This window comes from Micrasema longulum, unplaced genomic scaffold (genome assembly GCF_059751315.1).
Source record: "Micrasema longulum isolate JH-2025_06_02 unplaced genomic scaffold, ASM5975131v1 h1tg001048l, whole genome shotgun sequence".
Lineage (NCBI taxonomy): Eukaryota > Metazoa > Arthropoda > Insecta > Trichoptera > Brachycentridae > Micrasema > Micrasema longulum.
Genome location: NW_028278236.1, coordinates 1,559,367 through 1,580,033, shown reverse-complemented (window position 1 = coordinate 1,580,033; position 20,667 = coordinate 1,559,367). Strand labels below are relative to the sequence as shown.

Below are 20,667 nucleotides of genomic sequence, written 5' to 3'. Positions count from 1 at the left end.
TTTCTGCAAATTGGTAATTGCCGTTTTTGTGATCAACAGCATTTTTAGAAGGTGATTAATACAGTTGTAGGTATGAAAGTGGTCCGTCTATTTTAGCAGAACATAGAATTGACTTTATTGCACCCGATAACATAAAAATCTTATTGTTTCAAAATTGTAGATTGCCTGCTTTCTGCAAAACTATGTTAAATTTTTGACCATTTTATAGTAGGTATGATGTTAAATTATAATGATAAAATGTAATTTTTTTTATAATTTTCATAAATGTTTCACATATTTTTACTACCATTGATACTTACGATAATAATATAAGTCTGCAGATGTCAATATTAAAAACAGTTCCAATATATGCAAGGAACTTATAAAAAATAAATGTTGCGTAGAGGAAGATTTAATGTTGTACATTTTTAATTACTTTTTTGTTTATCATTATTTGATTATTTAAAATGAAATCAATGCTACATTGAATCGGGTTGGGTTAGCCTGGCTGGCGTCACGGACTCACGGGTCAGAAGTTCGAACACTCTACCACAACTTGATTGTCATTTACCATAAGCTACTGACAACTCTAAAAATAATCACAGAAATTAAAATATCTGGGTTAATCATACGAATTCATTTTTAACAACTTTGCTTATAATAATCGATAATCAAGGCAATTATGGATATCACATGTTGATCAAAAAACGATCTTTAGGGTCAGAAACGTAAATTTAAAAAAGTAAAAATGTACTTATTTGTTAACTTTTTTATTTATTTTTGCACCACAACAGGCCAGGAGGCCTTATTACAGTGGTGAACTACATCACAGAACACACAGGCTTGAGAAAAGTTACATTTTAATATTTGTGTTCTCACCGGGAATCGAACCCGGAAGCTTTTATGTGTGAGTCAAGCGTCTTGACCACTACATCACGGAAGCCGCCATGCAAAATAAATCAGTTAAAAAATATTAAAATCATTCATTTTTTTCAAACTTTTTTTTTTACTTTTTCATACAAATGCAAATATATAACAAAAAAATATAATAATATCGTATCCCAAACTCAATGAGACCAAGGGCCTTGTGTTGAGTTAGGATACCACATAATGGAAAGTGGAAGCACGTACATAATTGAATAACAGCAAAAATAGAAATAAAATATCAATACATTAACATACATATATTTCAAAGGGCATCTGGACAACACTCTTAATACTCGTAGTTCATAAATCTATGCAATATCCCGCAGCAGTACTTTTAAAAATAAGCATCGACATTTTTTTCACTTGATTTCGTGCAAACTGGGAGCTAATAAGTAATCTTTTGAATAGGCTAAATGATTGGAAATTTTTATAAATGAGCAGGTGAATTAAAAAAAAAACAAATGCAGAAGTATCTTAACAATTGTGTTTTTAAAATAACTTAACCAAGGAACATTTCCATTTCTAAATTTTTTATCACATCGTATCACCCGTTAAAATTTATTTTTTTTTAGCAACGAAAAAAATATTTACGAACGGCTCGTGGCTTATAATGCGGTTATATTTCCCCCTTTTCATTTGAAAAAAATAATCATTTCGTCAATTGATCACGGGTTTACTTTTTCATGGTTTCTTTCAAAGTTTTCAATTAATGTTTTGAGTTTAAATACGGTGAAAGGGTCTTCAGTAAATGATCAAAACTCAATTAACAAGTTACATAAATTGTTATATTAACAAAAAACATTCAATAACAAATTTCAATCAGCGATTTGATTTTAAAGTTTTTTTTATTTTTAGATTTTTGTCACAATTAAGTGCATTTGTTATGAATCTCAAAATAGTACCAAAATATAAAAAAACTTTGCGTTTGTTCTAATAACATCGAATAAGTATTGAAATTAAATTATTGCAACAGAGAGGAATAATTATTGAGAAGGGAATGTGGAATTCTATTTACACACTGTGTAACATTAACCATTCTGCCTCTGTTCAAACATTTGCATTTTTCAACTCTTCCAAATTTTGACTTTAGTGAAGGACCTGTCGTTTGATGGTTTAAGTGGCCACTGTACACACTGTGTAACATTCACTATTTTGCTCATATTTGAACATCTATATTCCTTCAATTCGCTTATCTGTTGATGTTTGTGAAGTTAAAGATCTAAAACTTTTATTTGCCTAGACTTCTATATTACCTTCTTTAAAATGATTTTTATCTCTGTTGTAATATGTTAATGTTAACAGTTTCCCAAGGAGTTGAATACAATCCTTGTCTACAAAAATTTGGGCAAACTCAAAATAGTATTGAATTTCAGTTAATATTATTTTAGTATTACCAAAAATTCAGTAAAAATAAATAAATGGGTAGAAATTATAAGGAATTTAAGGAAATAAACTGATTGGGATCCATATAAGATTTTTTTGTGAACATTTAAAAACAACTTTTTTTTTACATTAAAAATATTCTCGGCAAATGCAGCCCTGGAAAATGATGAAAAAAATATTTTAGCTCCGAACTTTTTTTCTACTTAAGAAATTGAAGGTTTTAAGAGTTTCAAATATGCTTATGGCAAAGACCTACATTTTGCTGAAAACCGCGCGTAAATTGGTTCAGTAGTTATTTAGTCTATCGAGGGTGCACATACGCACATTTTCTTTTTTATACATAAAAGATGTTCAAAATAATCGACAAACAGTGAAATTAATGGGTACTGCTGTCAAAATAAACAGCAACAGAATTAATTGGTTAAAACCTAAAGAAAAGTTAATTTTGAATGAGAAACGATATGCTATTTGTGGAATATTCGAAAACAACTACGAATATCTAACTAAATGAAACAATCAGGAAATGTCTAACTTTAACCTAAATGTGCAACATAAGTCGATTAAGACAGCGCACCCAAACTTAGAAGATTATGGCGATTGTAATCAGTTCTATCGTTATACATGTATTAACGACCTAAATAAACTAACGGATTACTGTTACCATAACCAGCTATTCTTACACACTGATAAATGTTTCGTTATTTCGTTCACTAGAATCAAAAATAAAATTATTGTCAACTATGAAATTAACGGTAATTGTCTTGTCCGGAAAAACAAGCTTAGAGATTTAGGTGTGATTATGGATGAAAAACTCTTATTTGATTCCTATATTCAGGCGTCTATAAATAAGGCTTACAGAAATCTGGGCTTTATTATACGCACCACCCAACCATTCAAAACAACCGCATCCCTCAAAATCTCATATAATACATACGTTTGCAGCTATCTTGAGTTTGCATCTGTTGTTTGGAATCCTCGATATACAATTTATATATCACAACTAGATAAAATACAGAATAGATTCCTTTAACTTTTGGATCGTAAATCTCTTACATATTTTGACTCGTGTGAAGACTGTTCTTCCTTTCATAGTTTAACTTCCCTTACTAATCGTAGAAGCATTTCTGATCTATCTTTCCTCTTCAAAATTTTAAACGATTTTATCGATAGTCCATATCTCTAAGAGCGTATTTCAATCAATTGTCCCGTAAAGTCAACACGACAAAGTCATTTTTTTATAATCCATTGCCAAAAAAGAATTTTGTTCAAAACTCGTTTATTTATCGTAGCTGCTCCAAATTTAATTTACTTTGTCCCCATTTAGATATTCTTAATACAAAATTTTGCGACTTCAAAAAAAAACTTTTTGAAACACTGTAAAATAAAACATTTGGCAGTGTGTAGTAAGTTTATGTTCCTTTAAATTAGTTTTTTTTATTATAATATCAAAGTTTTGAATTGGTCAACTATATTATGAAAATCCCTCTCCTCCACTCTATTTCCTCATCCCTTAGCCTTCTTGCGAGCTCTTTTTTTTTTCTCATGTCTTATATAATATATTATTTTTCTCTTTACTGTGTAACATGTTCTCTCATTATATTTGTGAAAAACTTTAACTGGATGTATGTACTTTTTTTTTATATTTTGCATTCTTAAATAACAACTGTTGATTTTCCTTAATAAATAAAAATAAAAATAAAAATAAAATTAAATGCTATTACGTTGTGTAAAAATCATCATTTTGTCTTTTTTTAAACATTCATATTTGTTCAATTCTTTTATTTGTTCTGTTGCACTTTTAGAGATCTATGTACTATTTTTTATATTTTGTATTCTTATATAACAACTGTTGTTTTTCCTTTATAAATAAAAAAATTAATAAAAATAAAAATAAAAATAAAAATAAAAATAAAAATAAAAATAAAAATAAAAATAAAATATGTATCATATAAGTTACTTGTCATAAATTAACATTACAATATACGTAAATATTTATTTTCTTATTTGATTTATAACGTGTACGAGTTTTGATGATGTTTTTGTTAATCAATATTTCTTCCTCTCCAACATTATTGGAAACAATGTAGTGAAAAATACGAGTTAAATCATAACTCAACATAATGAACGAATCGTAACTGAACAGTAACGTACTAATAAAAAATTACGAAATTGAAGATCTTTAGATTGTTTTAGACTCTAATTTTCATAATTCGAATGAGTTAACACTTTGACAACACAAAGGCCCCAATTTCATTTTATTATGCATTAGTTAGAAGCCACTTGAAATACGCATCTCAGATATGAAATTCCCAAAATTTCATGTATATACTCGTATATCAAGAATAGAAAACATTCAAAACAAATTTACAAAGTACCTATAATACAAAACCGGTCTTTCTCATGTTGCGACTCTTGCTGCTTCCACCTACCGTGGAATAACTTTCCTCCAATTCCACTGAGTACATGTGGATCAATTACTGCTACGCAAAATTATGACAGAATTATTTGACTGTGCAGAATTACATAGTTTAATAACCGTACACGTTCCAGCCAGAATTTGTAGGCGATACCGTCTGTTTCATGTACCAATAAGTAAAACATCGTATGTTAAAAATGTTTTTTATATCAGTATCACTATTTTTATAAAGTATCACTATCTATATATGTATCACTAGTTTTTTATTTGTATAATAAATTGCAATGAACTTCCATCAAGAATTTTCACTTCCAAACTCCCCATTAACTACAACATTATTTTTTGCTTAAAATATTATCATTTATTTGTTTATAAATTTGTATAAACCACTTAAGTGTTATACAAACTTAAGTGGTTTATACAAATTTATAAACAAATAAATGTAAAATGTCATACCACAAAGTGAAAAATGTTTTTGATAACAATAATATAAAATATTATCTTTCAATATTTTTTCTTTTAATTTATGTAAAATAAAACTTAGATAAAATTATATTTCCTTTACCAACTTTGTATAATTTATGAAAACCTGTTATTGGTTCTGAGTTTATGAAATATATCTGTTTTTTAGCATTAATTTTTACCTTTTATTTCTTTATTTGTATATTTTAAATAAAGTGTTGTTTATATATTCATCTTCTTTTTTTATACCAACTTTACTTCTAAACACTGATATAGCTTTTATTTCTTTATGTTGTATTTTTTATACTTTTGGTTGTTTGTGAACTCATGTTTTATACAACTTTTATTTTTGTAAAAGCCTTATGGGCATGAAAAATTCATTTTAATTTTATTTTTAAATATGCATGTAGAACTGTTTGTCTCCCACCTTAAATAAAATAATATATTACAGCACTAAGTAGTAACTCCTATCTAAAAACCAAGTAAAAAGTAAACATTGACGTCTATTGATAAATTTTGAGTATTGATAAAATATATTAAATCATCATTCGATATTTCAAATAACTAGTAGGAAACAGTAAGCAAAATTCTGCCCTTTAGGCCTCATTTAATTGACCCCCGTTTTTGACTTCCTCATTTTTTATAACTATTTCTGATGTTACCGGCGTCAAATTTTGGAGGAAGTAATAAGCTGTGACATCATATAAAAAAAATGCTATAACTGAAGAAAAACTTACAACAATTTTCATTTGAAATATTTGCCACCAATATGCACAATGACAGGGTCTGTATTGATAGAAAATAATGCTTTATCATCAGGATTCCTTTTTAGCCACCAAGTTACGTGATGCAAGGATTAAAATTGACGAGTGAGCGTGGTATATTCCAAGCACCGGAAGTGTGGTCGGGACAAAGCCCTCGTTAAAGAAATGTGTGTTATAAGGAATTCACATTTTATCTCAAAGAGTTACGGATCAAATAGATTCACTCCTATACAAAAAACTTATACTTGGCTTCTCAATGTTAAGCCAAATGAGCGTTTCACTCATTTACTACCAAGCAAGTTGTATATTATATTACACTCGGTGCGCCCAAAGAAATTCGCACTTCAAAAAGAATTTGGATAACGTTCTATAGACGAGCAGCATAGTTATTACTTTCACAATTGAGAGATAGAGACGGGTTGTGGTTCCATGTGTAGTGTCGAGGACTCCGGATCAGGCGGCCCGAGGTTCGAATCCCGCTGTCACTGGTTTCCTATTTTCGAACACGATTATTTACGAAGTAACACAAAGTACACTACAGTTCCGTCTAACTGAATCCCCGGACCAACTGAATAACCAAAATGCTCTTCGTATTACCATATTCTATACAGCGTTCATATAGTAAGCGTCGCGAAAGAGAAGAAATGTAAGGGTCTAACCATTCAAAAGTAACTTAGATGTTTGAAGACCTCTTAGTGTACTTTGAACAACAAGAGTGTTATGTTGTATTGTTGTGATTGTCAAGAATACTTTCACTTAAAAGTTCAGAAGGGTTTAGGCTGATTTAGTATTATTTCACAAAATAATATCTAGCTCTACAAGATGACTGGAACTGAACCCGACATAGGAAATTCGCACATAGAGGAAGTCATTTGTTAATTATTGGATCTGACTTTCCCTGGCTAAAGTTTTATAGTTTGAGAGATATGTAAATTTTTATACTTTATTGAGATTTTTCCAAAATTTGACCTTAAAGCATTCAGAAATTTATGTTTTTTTTCATTATTTTTGGTTTTTTTTATTATTTGTTGGTATTCATAAATATTTGTGATCAAAATACGTCGGAACTTCTTTCTAACTAGGGTGAAAAATATCGGTATTACGCTTTGGAAAAAGAGCTTTACGTTAAAATTCAACCTGAAATAATAATAAAAAAACTATGGCATTCCAATAATTTATTCTGCTCTAAGTTACTTCTCTAGTTCGTCTCCTTTTTTTTAAAAATCTTTATATCATATTTTCAACCGCTCGTTTCAGGAAAGTTCCAACGTATTTTGATCACAATTTTTTATGACTACCAACAAATAATAAAAAAATACTCAAATAAAGAAGAAAAAAATCAGTTCTGAATGCTTGAAGGTCAAATTTTGGAAAAATCTCAATAAAGTATAACAATTGACATATCTCCCAAACTATAAAACTTAAGCTAAGGAAAGTAAGGTCCAATAATTAGCAAATGACTTCCTCTACATGCGAATTTGCTACAGCGGGTTTAGTTCTAGTCACGCTGTATAGAAGCCCATTATATCCTTGCCCAGATTAACTTAATTGGTTAGTTTAATTGGTGTCCTGGCGAAGTGACGGGTACGTTTCGAAACCGGGAGACAGGAAAGTCAGTATATGGTTATTTACAAATAACACTTAGTAATTTATTTTTCGCATATTTTTTTTTCTTATTTTCGTTCTCGTATACGGCTCTGGCTTATTATTACTGGCGAACATTATAAATGATGAATGTGTTTTTACAGGAGCGTCTTCTGCTGTCGGTCCTCCCCCGACATGTTGCTATGGAAATGAAAGAGGACATTGCTGAAAAACCTAGGCAGCGAGTTGAACAATTCCACAAAATTTATATCCAACGTCACGAGAACGTCAGGTGAGTAGTTACGCTTATCATTTAATTAAGTTATATTTTTGTTACAATACAATGAGGAGATATTATATTTACAAATCTTCAGACATAAATACTATAAACAATACTATATTTTGTCGGCCTCGTGGTGTAATTGTCAGCGCGTTTGCCTACCATGCAAGAGGTCTCGGGTTCGATTTCCGACATGGTTGAAATGAAATATTTATCTAAAAAGGGTGTTTTCACACTAGAATATTAATTTCATAGTCCCTGGACTGGTGACTGAAGCGTAAAACTGTAAAGCGTAAAACCTTACCTTCATGTAACAAAATTGATCGAGATATTCTGCGATTGGTGTACCAATCCAGTGCCCTATGCACCATTAGGTGCGGAAAGGAAATAATGAATGAAAATGATTATACTGTATATAAATTATGCCTTGATTTTTATATTTTCTTCTCAAAAATGTTTTCTTTCTCTGTTGACATAAATTTAAAAACTAAAAATTATTTTTTTTAAAACGTCATCATTGTACGTCCACTTCCTAGTGGAGCATACGGTGAAGATCTTCCAAGTATCTCTGTCGGCTACTAGCTTCTGTGCATTTTCCTACGTCAGGTTTGCGTCCCGTAGTTTTGACATGAGCTGCCGACAGACAGTCAGCAGCGGGCGTCCGGGCGTATGAAACCTAATGCCTTGTCAAAATATGTCAAGCCTGGTAAAGGTTTTTGGGAGGCATCTGAGCCAACCGTGTCGCCTCCGCTTGATGACAATTGTCGCAGGAGTTTGTTGCGTCCATTCTCTTATTACTTTATTCGTTGCAAATTCAAACCACCGCATACCCACGATTCTTTTGAAGCTTTTTTCTCAAAACTAAGAATTTTGCTGTTTTGGGCCCTAGTAAGGTGCCACTATTCGCATCCGTAGAGGATAATAGGCGTTATGCAGGCGTTATATAGATAGGTTATAGGGGAATCGCAAAATTTAGAAAGTGTTTCTGAAAACAATGAATGTCTAAACATTTTCATATTGGTACTTTAAATAATTTAGAAGAATCTAACCTTATAACAAAAAGTTTTGTTATAAGTTCCAATCAATTAAACTCCTGCCAGCAAAGAAATCACTTCTCTCTTTTTGTCAATCCAATGAAGTACATATTATGTACTTCTGGATTACCTTTTTTCAGCACAAAGATACCAGATTACAGAGATCTTCCTCGAGCAGTTTTTTTCATTCAGGAACGAGCAATTTTTTTTCACAACACCGCCCTGGAGTATTTTGATAAATACGCATTTAAATATAGTTTTTCTGTCACTCTCAGAAATGGCTTCTCGGATACTGTGCAAAAAAGACAACTGCAAGTCAGACTGTTTATGCCTGTCTAAAATTGACGTTTTGCTCTCCCGTTTCCCCACGAATTGACTAGTTTGATTGTTTTATCTTTATTTTTGGTTGTTGAGCATCGGAATAAAATTTTACCTTTCCGGTACTTCTTGAGGTTTTTAAGTTTTTGGATGGTCCCAGTTTCCCATGATAAACTATTTATCAAAAAAACAAAACGACAGAGACACGCCAATGATAAATATCTATAAAATTTGTAAAAAACCACTTCTTAAGTGCCATAATTCAGGAAGAAAAAATAGGAATAAGTTTGTATGAAGAAAAGTCAGACCGCGTTTCCTCTTAAGTCCTAAAATGCGGAATGGGGTGTGTGGTGGGCAAGTTGTATTAATAAATATATTATCACTTTTACTTCATATAAAATCATAAAAATAAAAAAATGAATAAATACGGATGTTCAAACAAATCTTGTAAATGCTTTTCAGTATCACTATTTTCCTTTCGCACCTAGCGGTGCATAGAACACTGCTTTTGTGCAGCAAATGCAGCGTATTTTACGCCTGGGTTGCCAATCTTAGCGAGAGTGAAATATTGCAGTGTAGAATACAAATTTCACGTTGACACTGCCAAGAATCGAGCCCGGGACATCAAGCATGGTGAAAAAATGCGCCAAACATTACACTATAAGGCTGACTTATCTCCACTTGATTTGGTTCTTCAGGTTAAAACCCCGAAGAAAATCAAGTCTTAAACGCTTGTTCAGGGTTCTGATTTTATTCAACACAAAGATTCGATTTGATTTTTTTATTTTATAAATATTTCACGCCCATTAGACTTTTACATTAAAAAAAGTTATATAAAATACGAGTACGTATAAAACCTTTAATTTTAAAAATCGTATTAAGAATAAGAAATTAAACGGTATTTAAAAATATAATTGTAATTAAAAATATAAAGCTGTGAAAGAGAGAAAATTTTGAATATGAACTTTATTTAAAAAAAAAACTAATTAAACAAATAAAATATAAACATATGTTACGTAAATAAATACAGTTTAAAAGTTTGGTGAATTATATAATGATACAATATAAACAGAATACTAATTGGTATTTGATATGGAACATCACATGGCTCACGTTCATGACATCGATGTTGTTAGCATATTGGTTCGCGAGCTCATGCATCCGTACTACTGGTGAATTCGTACTGTAATTGGTCAATGATTGACCGCAGTAGAATAGTGTAGTGTGCACACCAATAAAGTTTATGAGTTGGCAACAATCGAACATTGATGTTATTATTTTTAATCAAAAAAAGTGAGTCATTTAATTTTCGTCCGTTTTCTAATGTTCGTTTATTCAAATAATCATTTAAGTATGTGTTCATCTTATATATTTAATCGGCATAATTAATTTAAAGTTGATAAAACGAAAAATTTAATGCTGAATTCTTTCGATACTTATAACATGAACCTTGTAATACGGTGACCATGTAACTGAGTTATATTCGAGTTGACTTTGCAGTAGGGCAATGTACAATATTTTTATTATTTTTAAATACTCTAAATCTCTTATTGTTGGCAGAAATAATACCAAGGTTCTCATGGTCTTATTTGTTATGTTTGGTATATGTTTTATAAAATTTGGTTTTTCATCAAATAGAACACCTACGTGTGACATCTTTGTGACATTTGATAAGAATGAAGAATTAATTTTATTCGTGAAATCGACGGGATTCCTATTGCGGGAGAATGTCATAATTTTGCATTTTTAATGAACAATTAGAACACGTTAAAAGACAAATAGTTTTTTTAAACCAATTCTACAAATTATTAATAGTGGATTGCAGAGTTTCGCAATGACTTATGTCCGCTATTTATTTGAAAAATTTAATATCGTCATTTATTTGAAAAAATCACAAAAATAAAAAACAGAAAAGGCTTAAAGTGGCTGCCTTTTGGGCGACCACTTGAGGCAAAGAAATAGTCTGATTTAACATTTTAAAGATTTTTCTATCAGATAACTTGGCTCAAAATCAATTAAGGATAGCTCCGCGACAACCCAAACCGTACTATTTACATAGCAATATCTTGAGTGAAACTTTGTCAAACGCCTTAGTAAAATCAATATACCATGAATATATGTACATTTTATCAACTTGATGTTTATTAGCAAAGGCTTTAGATATGTAATTATGGTAAAATATTAGGTTTATGGCAGTTGACGGCAAAAAATCAATCCGTGACAATTCTTTTGTTTCGGCAGATTGACGCGCAGGGCAGTCTCTAGTTCCGGTAACGTGGGTGACCGGTTTTTTAAAGAATTTTCACCTAGCACTAACCAAAAACTTGTCAGGGCTGGAATAAGCATTACGGTTATGTCCAAATTTGGCACAGTGGGAACAAGTATGTGAGTCAGCAGTGCATCGAGATGCTATGTGGCCATAGAGTTGGCAATGACCGCATCTCATGAAATCAACCCAGTCTCTGACTTTATGTAGTTCCCAATCAATGGCGAACATTTGAGAAGTAAATTAAGAAGCGAAGCACAGAAGGAGGAAAAAAAGAGTAGATTTATTTTCCAGAAAAACAAATACAGCAGGCTGCGCCGGGAGAGCTGGCGCTTTGTTGATTGTTATCGAAGGCATCGCATATTTTTTGTTTGATTGTAAGTTTGTTGATGCTATAAAACTGCAAGTAGGTCCGAATAACTTATTTGATTTCAGTGCTTCAAAAAAGTCTTCCAGTTTGCCCATCGTAAGTGCCATCTGATTCATAACAGTCAATAATCCTATTTAATCGATCTGTATTCGAATGTATTGGTCTTTGCGGCTTGACAAGACGGCTTAGTAAGTACGGCCAGTGCACTATGAATTTGAGAGGGTATACTGTTGATGCAATCAACGGCATTACCCATAAGAGATTCATTAACTGACATTTTAATGGTTGACTTTCGATTTTTTTTAAATTTTATAAGGAGTTATTGCAATTGCGCCTGTAGTAGGCAATATACACAGCACTTGTTAACAAAAATGCTCTCAAGCAAGAAAATTATAACACACATCACATGAGAATCTTTTTAGCTTATAAAAATGTCATCAGACTTTTTATCGATAATTAAACTTAATAATTACGTGAATAGAATATATATTTTCTTGCTCATAGAATGTTTGAAACATAATCACTTTTTAAATGTGTTATTGAATGTCTATTATATTTAAGACATCACGTTGAATTTATTTGTTAAAGCTTAAGTGAATTAAATAATTTGGGTATAACTGATTGAACGCATATAGGATGGTAATTATTTATATCCGAATTGTCCTCCTTTTTTCGAAATTGGAATTATAAAGCTAGATTTCCATTTAGAGGGAAAACATCCCGTTGCCAATAATTTATTGAATAATATTGTGAGAGGTCCAGCTAAAACCGAGGCACATTTTTGAGAAAAATAAGCGGAACGTTATCAGGACCTGCTGGTTTATTTTCATTTACCGACAGTTGCTTCTTATTGCAAGACAAACATTCAATACGATAGTTTGAAAACGTAATTGTTTTATCAAAATTAAAGGTTGGAATCGTATCATTTGGAATTAGTTCACCATACACCTCATTTAAGAAACTTTCAAAAAGTTTTACAATGTTTTCTCTGCCATTCACTAATTTTCTGCCCAGATGCATAAAACTTGGATTTTCGAAATGTTTGTCGTTCAATTTTTTTATGTACTTTCAAAGATTGTTTGAGTTTAACTCCGAATTTTCTCACAAAGGATGATACAATTAAAAATAATATATAAACAATACTGAGAGAAATATCATTATATCAACTCATTAGTTAACCGGAAACACTTTGTTAATGATCCTTAGACAAAGATTATTTAATAGAATTTTGAATTCTTTATTCTCACCTCTGTTTTTTTGTTTTGCATAAACACACCGAATTTCTTAATTAAGATATCTTATAGAAAACGATGAAACCAGTCACTAGATATTCCAAATTTTTTGATTAAAGTATCACTTGTCTTTTATTTCTATAATAAAATATCAGTGTGTTTTGAGAAAGTTTCGTATAAATTTAATTAATTCAGAAGGAAAGTCGTAATTACCAGTTGGCAAGATCGGATTAACACACTTTTCAACATTTAGTTTGGCATAATTTGATAAACTAAATCTAGTTACTTGTTCTTTATGTTGTATATAAAATTAGGAAAATAAAAATTTAAAAAAGTTCATCATGTCCAATATTGGTTGCGTCACCAAATGTATTCAGTTTGTTTTTAGGGTATTTTGAACGGAAAAACTTGATGTTTTCACAATATCTCTGATAACTGTAGTGGTTGCCTTCAAATTTTAGTTATGGACTTTGTATTTTTTTTTTAAATTTAGTAAGTATTGTAGATTTTTTTTTATTTTATCAAAATATTTTCTTTTGCGTTTCTATTTCGTTTATCCAATTTCTCTCGCAATTCTTGCAACTGTTTTTGTTAAAGAGTATATTTAATTAAAATTAAACACTTTGAAGTGTCAACCACATAAGAGTTAATTATACTATAAAACAACTAGTTTCAGGTATTCTGAATTACTCGTTAGGTGTAAATGTGAATATTTAACTTAGGAAGTTATAGTGTTTTATTTTAAATTAATTCAAAATGTTTTTCCCCAAAGTAAATACTGAAATATCATATATAGAGTATACTATTGGATTATGAGGAATTTGATAGTTTAATTTTAATTGGTCTGGATACTCTGTCCCTGGATTTTCCAAGTCGATATACTTTATTTAGTATTATTTGTTTCCGAATCATCCAAATCAAAGATAATTGATTAAACACTTTAAATATAGCGTTTGTATTTTGTAAATCGTATAATTTGAGTTAGCGAAAAATTGAATTCTTAATCTGCCTAGACGTAGATAACGTCAACACTTCCATAGTCACCTACAAATAGAGATTCTCCATCCTCATTGTTAATTAAATCCTTCACCGCCGTTTTAAATTGTTCCATATTTGCCTACAGTCAGTTTGGCGTTGGTTAAACAAGGACCTACTCGACCGATAAATTGATTTGATGAACTAAATACCTATCCTTGTGATTCTGAAACACATTATAAACGCACGATGCAATAAATTTAAAGCGTCTTAGCAATTTAATTCACGTCATCGAACAAGTAATATATATTTACTGAATTAGTTAAATCTTTTAATATTGAGTGTGTTTTTCAATCATGTTATTGAAACAACCCCTTTACCTATTACTTACAGCATAATTATATTTGCTTTATAATTATGTTGTAAGAACGCTAAATTACCTTTAGGACTGGATGTACATCCAATCTCATCCCTACCTCCAAACAGTATCTCCTAATAGGTACTCGGCTGCTCGGGGTTCGAGAAAGTACATTTTGGTCTCAAAAGAGTGTGCGCAAGTTGGTGACTTCTCTAACTCCGCCAGGTATTGAGTAATGTTAAAGGTTGTGAAGGATCTCTTGACTTCTGAATGAAAACACAAATTACAAATAAGTCTTTATAATTACAATAGACATAGGTGTGATAGACAAAGATAAGCTAGCGAGAACATCCTACCGATAAATTCAAACAGATATCAAATAGTCATTTCAAACATCTAAAAATAATATTATTGGCCTCGAAATTATTCGATTTCGCCAGTATACACTTAAATGAACTTACGAGAATGTAATCCAAATAGCTATCTATTAGTAGTGAAGGGTAATACTAATTCTCATGAGATCTCGATAATATATAATAACATTAAGAAGGGTGATACCTTTCGTATGTACAGAAACCAAATATTTACAAATGTGAATTAACTTCCTCAGTCCCTTGAACTATTCGCAGCTAATTATTAATTATGTTACAAGGATTAATTCTATTCGGACCTTCTACTTTTACGTCGCGTCGCATAGATATAAATTGTGACACATTGCGATTTGCCAATATTGTTTGAGAGTATGCACAGCCGATAATGTGTCCCTAACCTAATTGCCAATCGAAAAAGAGGAGAAAGATATGGTGACTCACGCTGCTGGAGCTCGAGGAATACCGTGGTACATTAACGTGGTGTCGTCGTCTTGAATGCTGACGTGTTTTTTTTCCCTGCAACAACCGCGGTCAGCAGTTACGTAGCGCATGCTGCGGGTTAAATTTTTGGCCTCTTTTTCCAACAAATCCGGCGTTATTTCCGAAATCGTGCGTATTTTATTTACTTCCAAGCAAAGGAAAATACTTGTTGGTTTGTTAACATAGACCATAGACATAACGTATATAATTCAATTGCATCAAATCACAGGAGCCCAATCAACGGTATCATTTCTGAAAATAATGATATCGCTAAACTTATCACGCAATAAACTTATGATTTCACGAAAAGCTCCATGAATTTGGGAAACCGAACACATTTTTTTTATGTAAGTTTTAAAAATATGCGATGTATTTCGAGTGTAATACATTTCATCCTTAATTTGAGTATTGTCATGATTAGTTTGACAAGAGACAGTATTATATGAAATCTGAAATGAAAATCGAGTAGAGGTTAGTTTGCCTTGTGGTGTACAGGTTAGAAGATTTTCCAAGCACGCCTGGGTTTCCGGGTTCGGTTCTCGCGAAGTTCGAAAAAACCGATGAGAACCTTTAATTTATTTTATGTTTATAAACATTTTGTTAAATAATTTGAGTTGGTTGTTTCATGTAAATCGAATTTCTTTCTTGGTTTGTTATTTTGATATTGATATGCTACATGTTATTTTTAAATATTTTATTTGTTAAATTTTTTAAAAAATAAAATATAATAAAATAAAAGAAAATATAATGTAATAGAATCTAATATAATACAATAAAATAAAATAAAATAAAATATAATGTAATAGAATCTAATATAATACAATAAAATAAAATAAAATAAAATAAAATAAAATAAAATAAAATAAAATAAAATAAAATAAAATAAAATAAAATAAAATAAAATAAAATAAAATAAAATAAAATAAAATAAAATAAAATAAAATAAAATAAAATTAAATAAAATAAAATAAAATAAATGTTACAATATTTCAAGTGTCTAAACTGGCGCCTGAAACGTTGGACTAATATTAATATATTTCTTTCGTGAGTTCAACAGTATAACTATTAAAATTTTAATACTTCAATTGAAACTGAACAGATTGGTATTTTAAGTCTATGGGATCTATTTATAAAATCCTTGCAGTAAATTAAGTTCTTAATCAGATATCATCGTTTTATTTCTTTCGCTAAATAAATGGTCCTCAAATAAAATTCTTGCCGGAGAAGAACGTTCTGACTTTGTCTTCTCCCCTCCCCCGTCATTCAAAAGTTTTCCGAGATTCTTGAGGTCGTTAATATTAAACGAGGAAATCTGGAAGCAGACAAGGCTTCAAATTTATATTGAATTCCAATAATGACAAAGCAATCAACATAGGAAAAATTTCTCCATTTTCTGCTAGCTTAGTTGTTCGCGAAAGATAACGCGCTCGCTGGATCCAAATATGAATAAAACGATTGTTATTAGAAATAATGAAAAAGCGAACGGTTATACTTTTGATATTTGTTTCAACTGTTACGGATATGCTTTTTAAAAAGAGATTAAAGAAGTTTGGCATTTACAAGTTTTTTGGCTTGCCATTGGCTAGTTAAACTGATAACTTATACACTGTGTAATGTTCACCATTTTGCTTTTGTTTAAAAATAAATAATGACAAGCATGGATTATTTCCATTGGAGTTACAATCGACCTGTGCTCTTCGGATGCTAAAGTGATGTAGCGTTATATCCTTCCCCTAGGGTGAAACTACGGATCAGGAGGTCAAAGGTTCGAATCCCGCTCACCATAACATGTTCTCATTTTCTAACACGGTTTTTTACGACAAAAAGTAAATGAATATTTTGAGTTTGTCCAAATTTTTGTAGACAAGGACTGGATTCAACTCCCTGGGGAACTGTTTATATTAACATATTACATATCACAACCATCAACAGATGAAAGAATTCAAGGAATATAGATGTTCAAATATGGGCAGAATGGTGAATATTACACAGTGTGTAAAGTGGCAACTTAAACCAGTCATAAGCCCTGTAGATGCCTTGACTTCTATATGACCTTTTCATAAATTTCCTTCATCTCTGTTGTAATATGTTAATAAAAAGTAAATGACTCCAAAATTGGAATATTTAGGTTTGTTATAATGAGCGGGATTTTTTATTTCCAAAAAACAGAATTATATAATTGATAGACGTTACATAAAATATTTTGTGATTTTTTTTCCAGCATCCTGTTTGCCGATATATGCGGATTTACTACGCTTTCTGCCCAATGCACCGCTGAGGAACTGGTCCGGCTGTTAAACGAACTGTTCGCAAGGTGAGTTTTTTTTATTTTATTAAGTTGCTAGGAAAGATTACAAAAATGTTGTCACGCATACTGTTGTATACATTATCATTGGTACTTTATTTTATACACTAGCAGCATTAAACTAATGTGCACACATCTAATGCGTTTTGAATGTTGAAAACATAAATGGAAAACGTGTTCGTCTATGCGGTTTTTGAGCACATTAAGCGAGCGTGCAACAATTGCTTTCGCGGGAAGACTATTGCGTTCCTACACAACTTGGTTTGTCACAAATTTCGGCCTGGAGTTTAATGTGTAAGAGATAATGTTTGGTTTTAATGAATGGTCTCTGAGATAATGATTCATCGCAAGAATTGATTTTACCTTCGGTACATTGTATTGCTCTGTAAAATCAATTAACTCCATTGTACATGAACTAAGCTTCCTGTAATACTCATAGAATAGAGACCATCCATATTACATATTCTTTTAAATTTACAAACCGACATGCGTCCAGTCCAAAATTATTTATTCGAACTGACAAATAAATCAATATATATTTAATGAATTGTTTTATAACCAATGCCATGAGTCAATCATGCAATATAAATTTATACGGGACAGCTAGCTCAAGCATTTTTTAATATTCCCAAAGTCGGCAACAGATAAGCGGAGCATGACAGAAAAGGCATTTTCATGAATTTCTAAGTTCTAAGTTCCTGCATTTATTTTTCATAGAATTTTTAAAACTTCAAATTGAGATTTCAATTACTTTAGATATTTACCTAACTATCCATATTGAATGATGCCAAGTGATGTTTCTTATCTCTGACCTTTAAGCGGTCGTCTTGTGTCTTATTCCTTACAGAAATACCATCTTGGTTGTGATTCTCTGGATTTTCTCCAACAGCTTTATATTTTTCTTAAAATAAGAAATTCAGATTACATTAGGTATACTCAAAGCGTAGCTGAATAAACGTTTTATAAATTATGAGGAACATGTCATGGGTAATGTAGGAGTATGTTTTCTTTATGAGGTATAGAAGGGAGTAGGAAGGTTTGACAATTGATTAAATATTTGATTCTTATTTTAGATTACAAATTTTACAATCGGGGAATCTTCATGTGTCTAAGTTTTGCTCAACGAAGTTCGGCAAAAGACTTCTGAAAAATATTAACCATTCCAAATTTAATAAACTGCCCGATGAACTAAAAACACGAAAAGTCGAATAGAAAATCCAAAAGTGTTAAAAAATATTCATCATCATCATCCTTCCCTTTTCGCACCTTATAATGCATAGGGCACTGCATTGGTAAACCAATCGCAGCGTATCTTGATCAATTTTGTTGCATGCAGGTAAGATGATCAGTCTTACGCTTCAGGTGTCAGTCCAGGGACTCTGTAATATTCTAGCGTAAAAACTCATTTTTAAATAAATATTACTTAATATCTTTTTGACAGTAATAGTTATTAATGTAATTTATATAGATGGTGTAGAGTTTTGTGTTTTAGGTTTCTTATATAATGTTTTTTTCTACTATTTCGGATGTATTAACTCGGTAGTCAGATGGCAGAAGGAACCATCTGTATTTTTTTCTGTGTTTTAGTTTTCAAAAGTTTTAATAAATATTTCGTGAAAACATATAAATAAAATTAAATGAAAACAGCATTATTTAGAATGGTAATTTGTTATTTAAAAACAACACTAAAATATTTTAGTTTGTGGATTAAAGTCTTGAAATTGAGACGCATTTCAGCTCTCCTGGACATTTTTGAAAATTACAGATGGTCCCTTCTGCCATCTGACTACCGAACTATGTTTGATATTATATATTGTCACAAAAATGTTTTCTTTATATGTATGGTCCCAAATGAGCTTTTTTTAATAACTCCTGGGAGTATAATATATACTATATTTGTATTATATGTTTAATTAATCATAAAAAAATATTTAAAAACTATGACAACTCTTTTGTAAAGTCTCTGTTGTATTTGGTTTAAATTCAGAGAAATAAACTCAAACGATATTAGAATAGATGCCTTATGAACATAATTCTTCTTAGGAAATATGACAACGTATCTAATCATTTTAGGCAACTGAATCGTCTCAAAGTTAGACAAAGACTATCATACCCTCTTACTTCTGTTCTGTGCGCCAAAAGACAGCGAATAAAACTGGGTGTTTTTACAGGTTTTTGAATTTTCTAATTCCCATAACGAACAATTTATAAAAATAAAAAAAAACAGTAGAGACACATGTGTAAAAAAAATCACTGCTGTAGTGCCATAATCCAGGAAGAAAATACAGAAATACATTTGTATGATAAAAAAGCATACTGTGTTTCCTCTTAAGATTTAACATAATTAAGGATTCCTACAAAATTATATTTTATGCTTTTACGTAACCATAGAAACAGGTTCGGCGTTCTTAAATAAAACCATTGACTTATTTATACACACAGATGCTCCCTGAGTCTTCTAAAATTATGACACATACGAAAATTGTCTTTTATATATATCAATAAAAAAAAGATTTTTTTATTTCAATCACTAACTTTGTGGTTTTTCATTGTATGTATGTATATATATATGTACATATATCTAAATGAATCGCCGTTATTAGTCTCGTAAAACTTCGAAAATGGCTTGGTAGATTTACGTGCGGTTTTTTACAAATTTTTCTCAGTTACGTCCTCAAGGTTTATAAATAAAAACATCTTCAATATGTTGAGTAGAAAAAAGTAAGAAGAAAATATGTGCTTTTCATCGATTTTCCTGGGATTCATTCGACTTAAATGCAAATGTTGAATTAAATTCGGGAAAGTTGTTTTTTGTAAATTAAAAAATATTATTTTTTAACGTTTACAGACAACAATTATTTTCAAAAGTAATAAAATTGATAATTTACCTTGCAATTTCTTAATTTCTACATATTAACTTATTTTTAATAGATTTTTAGTAAGGCTTTAATAATTTAAACCAACATTTGATTCATTTTTGAAAAAAGGACTTTTACTCAAAATCCACCACGTTGGTAAGTAAAGCAGAGTTTGACATTTGCAAAAAGAATTCGGGAATTCGGGGAAAAAAATCAACCATAAATAAGTTCAAAACTTACATTTCACCAAAACGCAAAGATAAGGTAAGGATAAGGTAATAAATAAGATTGCAAAAAAAATATCA

At 30.7% G+C, this 20,667-nt stretch overlaps 1 protein-coding gene across 1 annotated transcript in view; it reads left to right on the top strand.

The window, feature by feature from the left end:
- Positions 1-20,667, top strand: part of LOC148277354 (adenylate cyclase type 6-like) — a 428,970-nt gene that overhangs the window by 318,023 nt on the left and 90,280 nt on the right. Inside the window, exons 9-10 of the mRNA XM_088233010.1 lie at positions 7,680-7,807; positions 17,421-17,513. Coding sequence (XP_088089136.1) covers positions 7,680-7,807; positions 17,421-17,513 — 221 coding nt within the window. The remainder of the gene's footprint in view (positions 1-7,679; positions 7,808-17,420; positions 17,514-20,667) is intronic.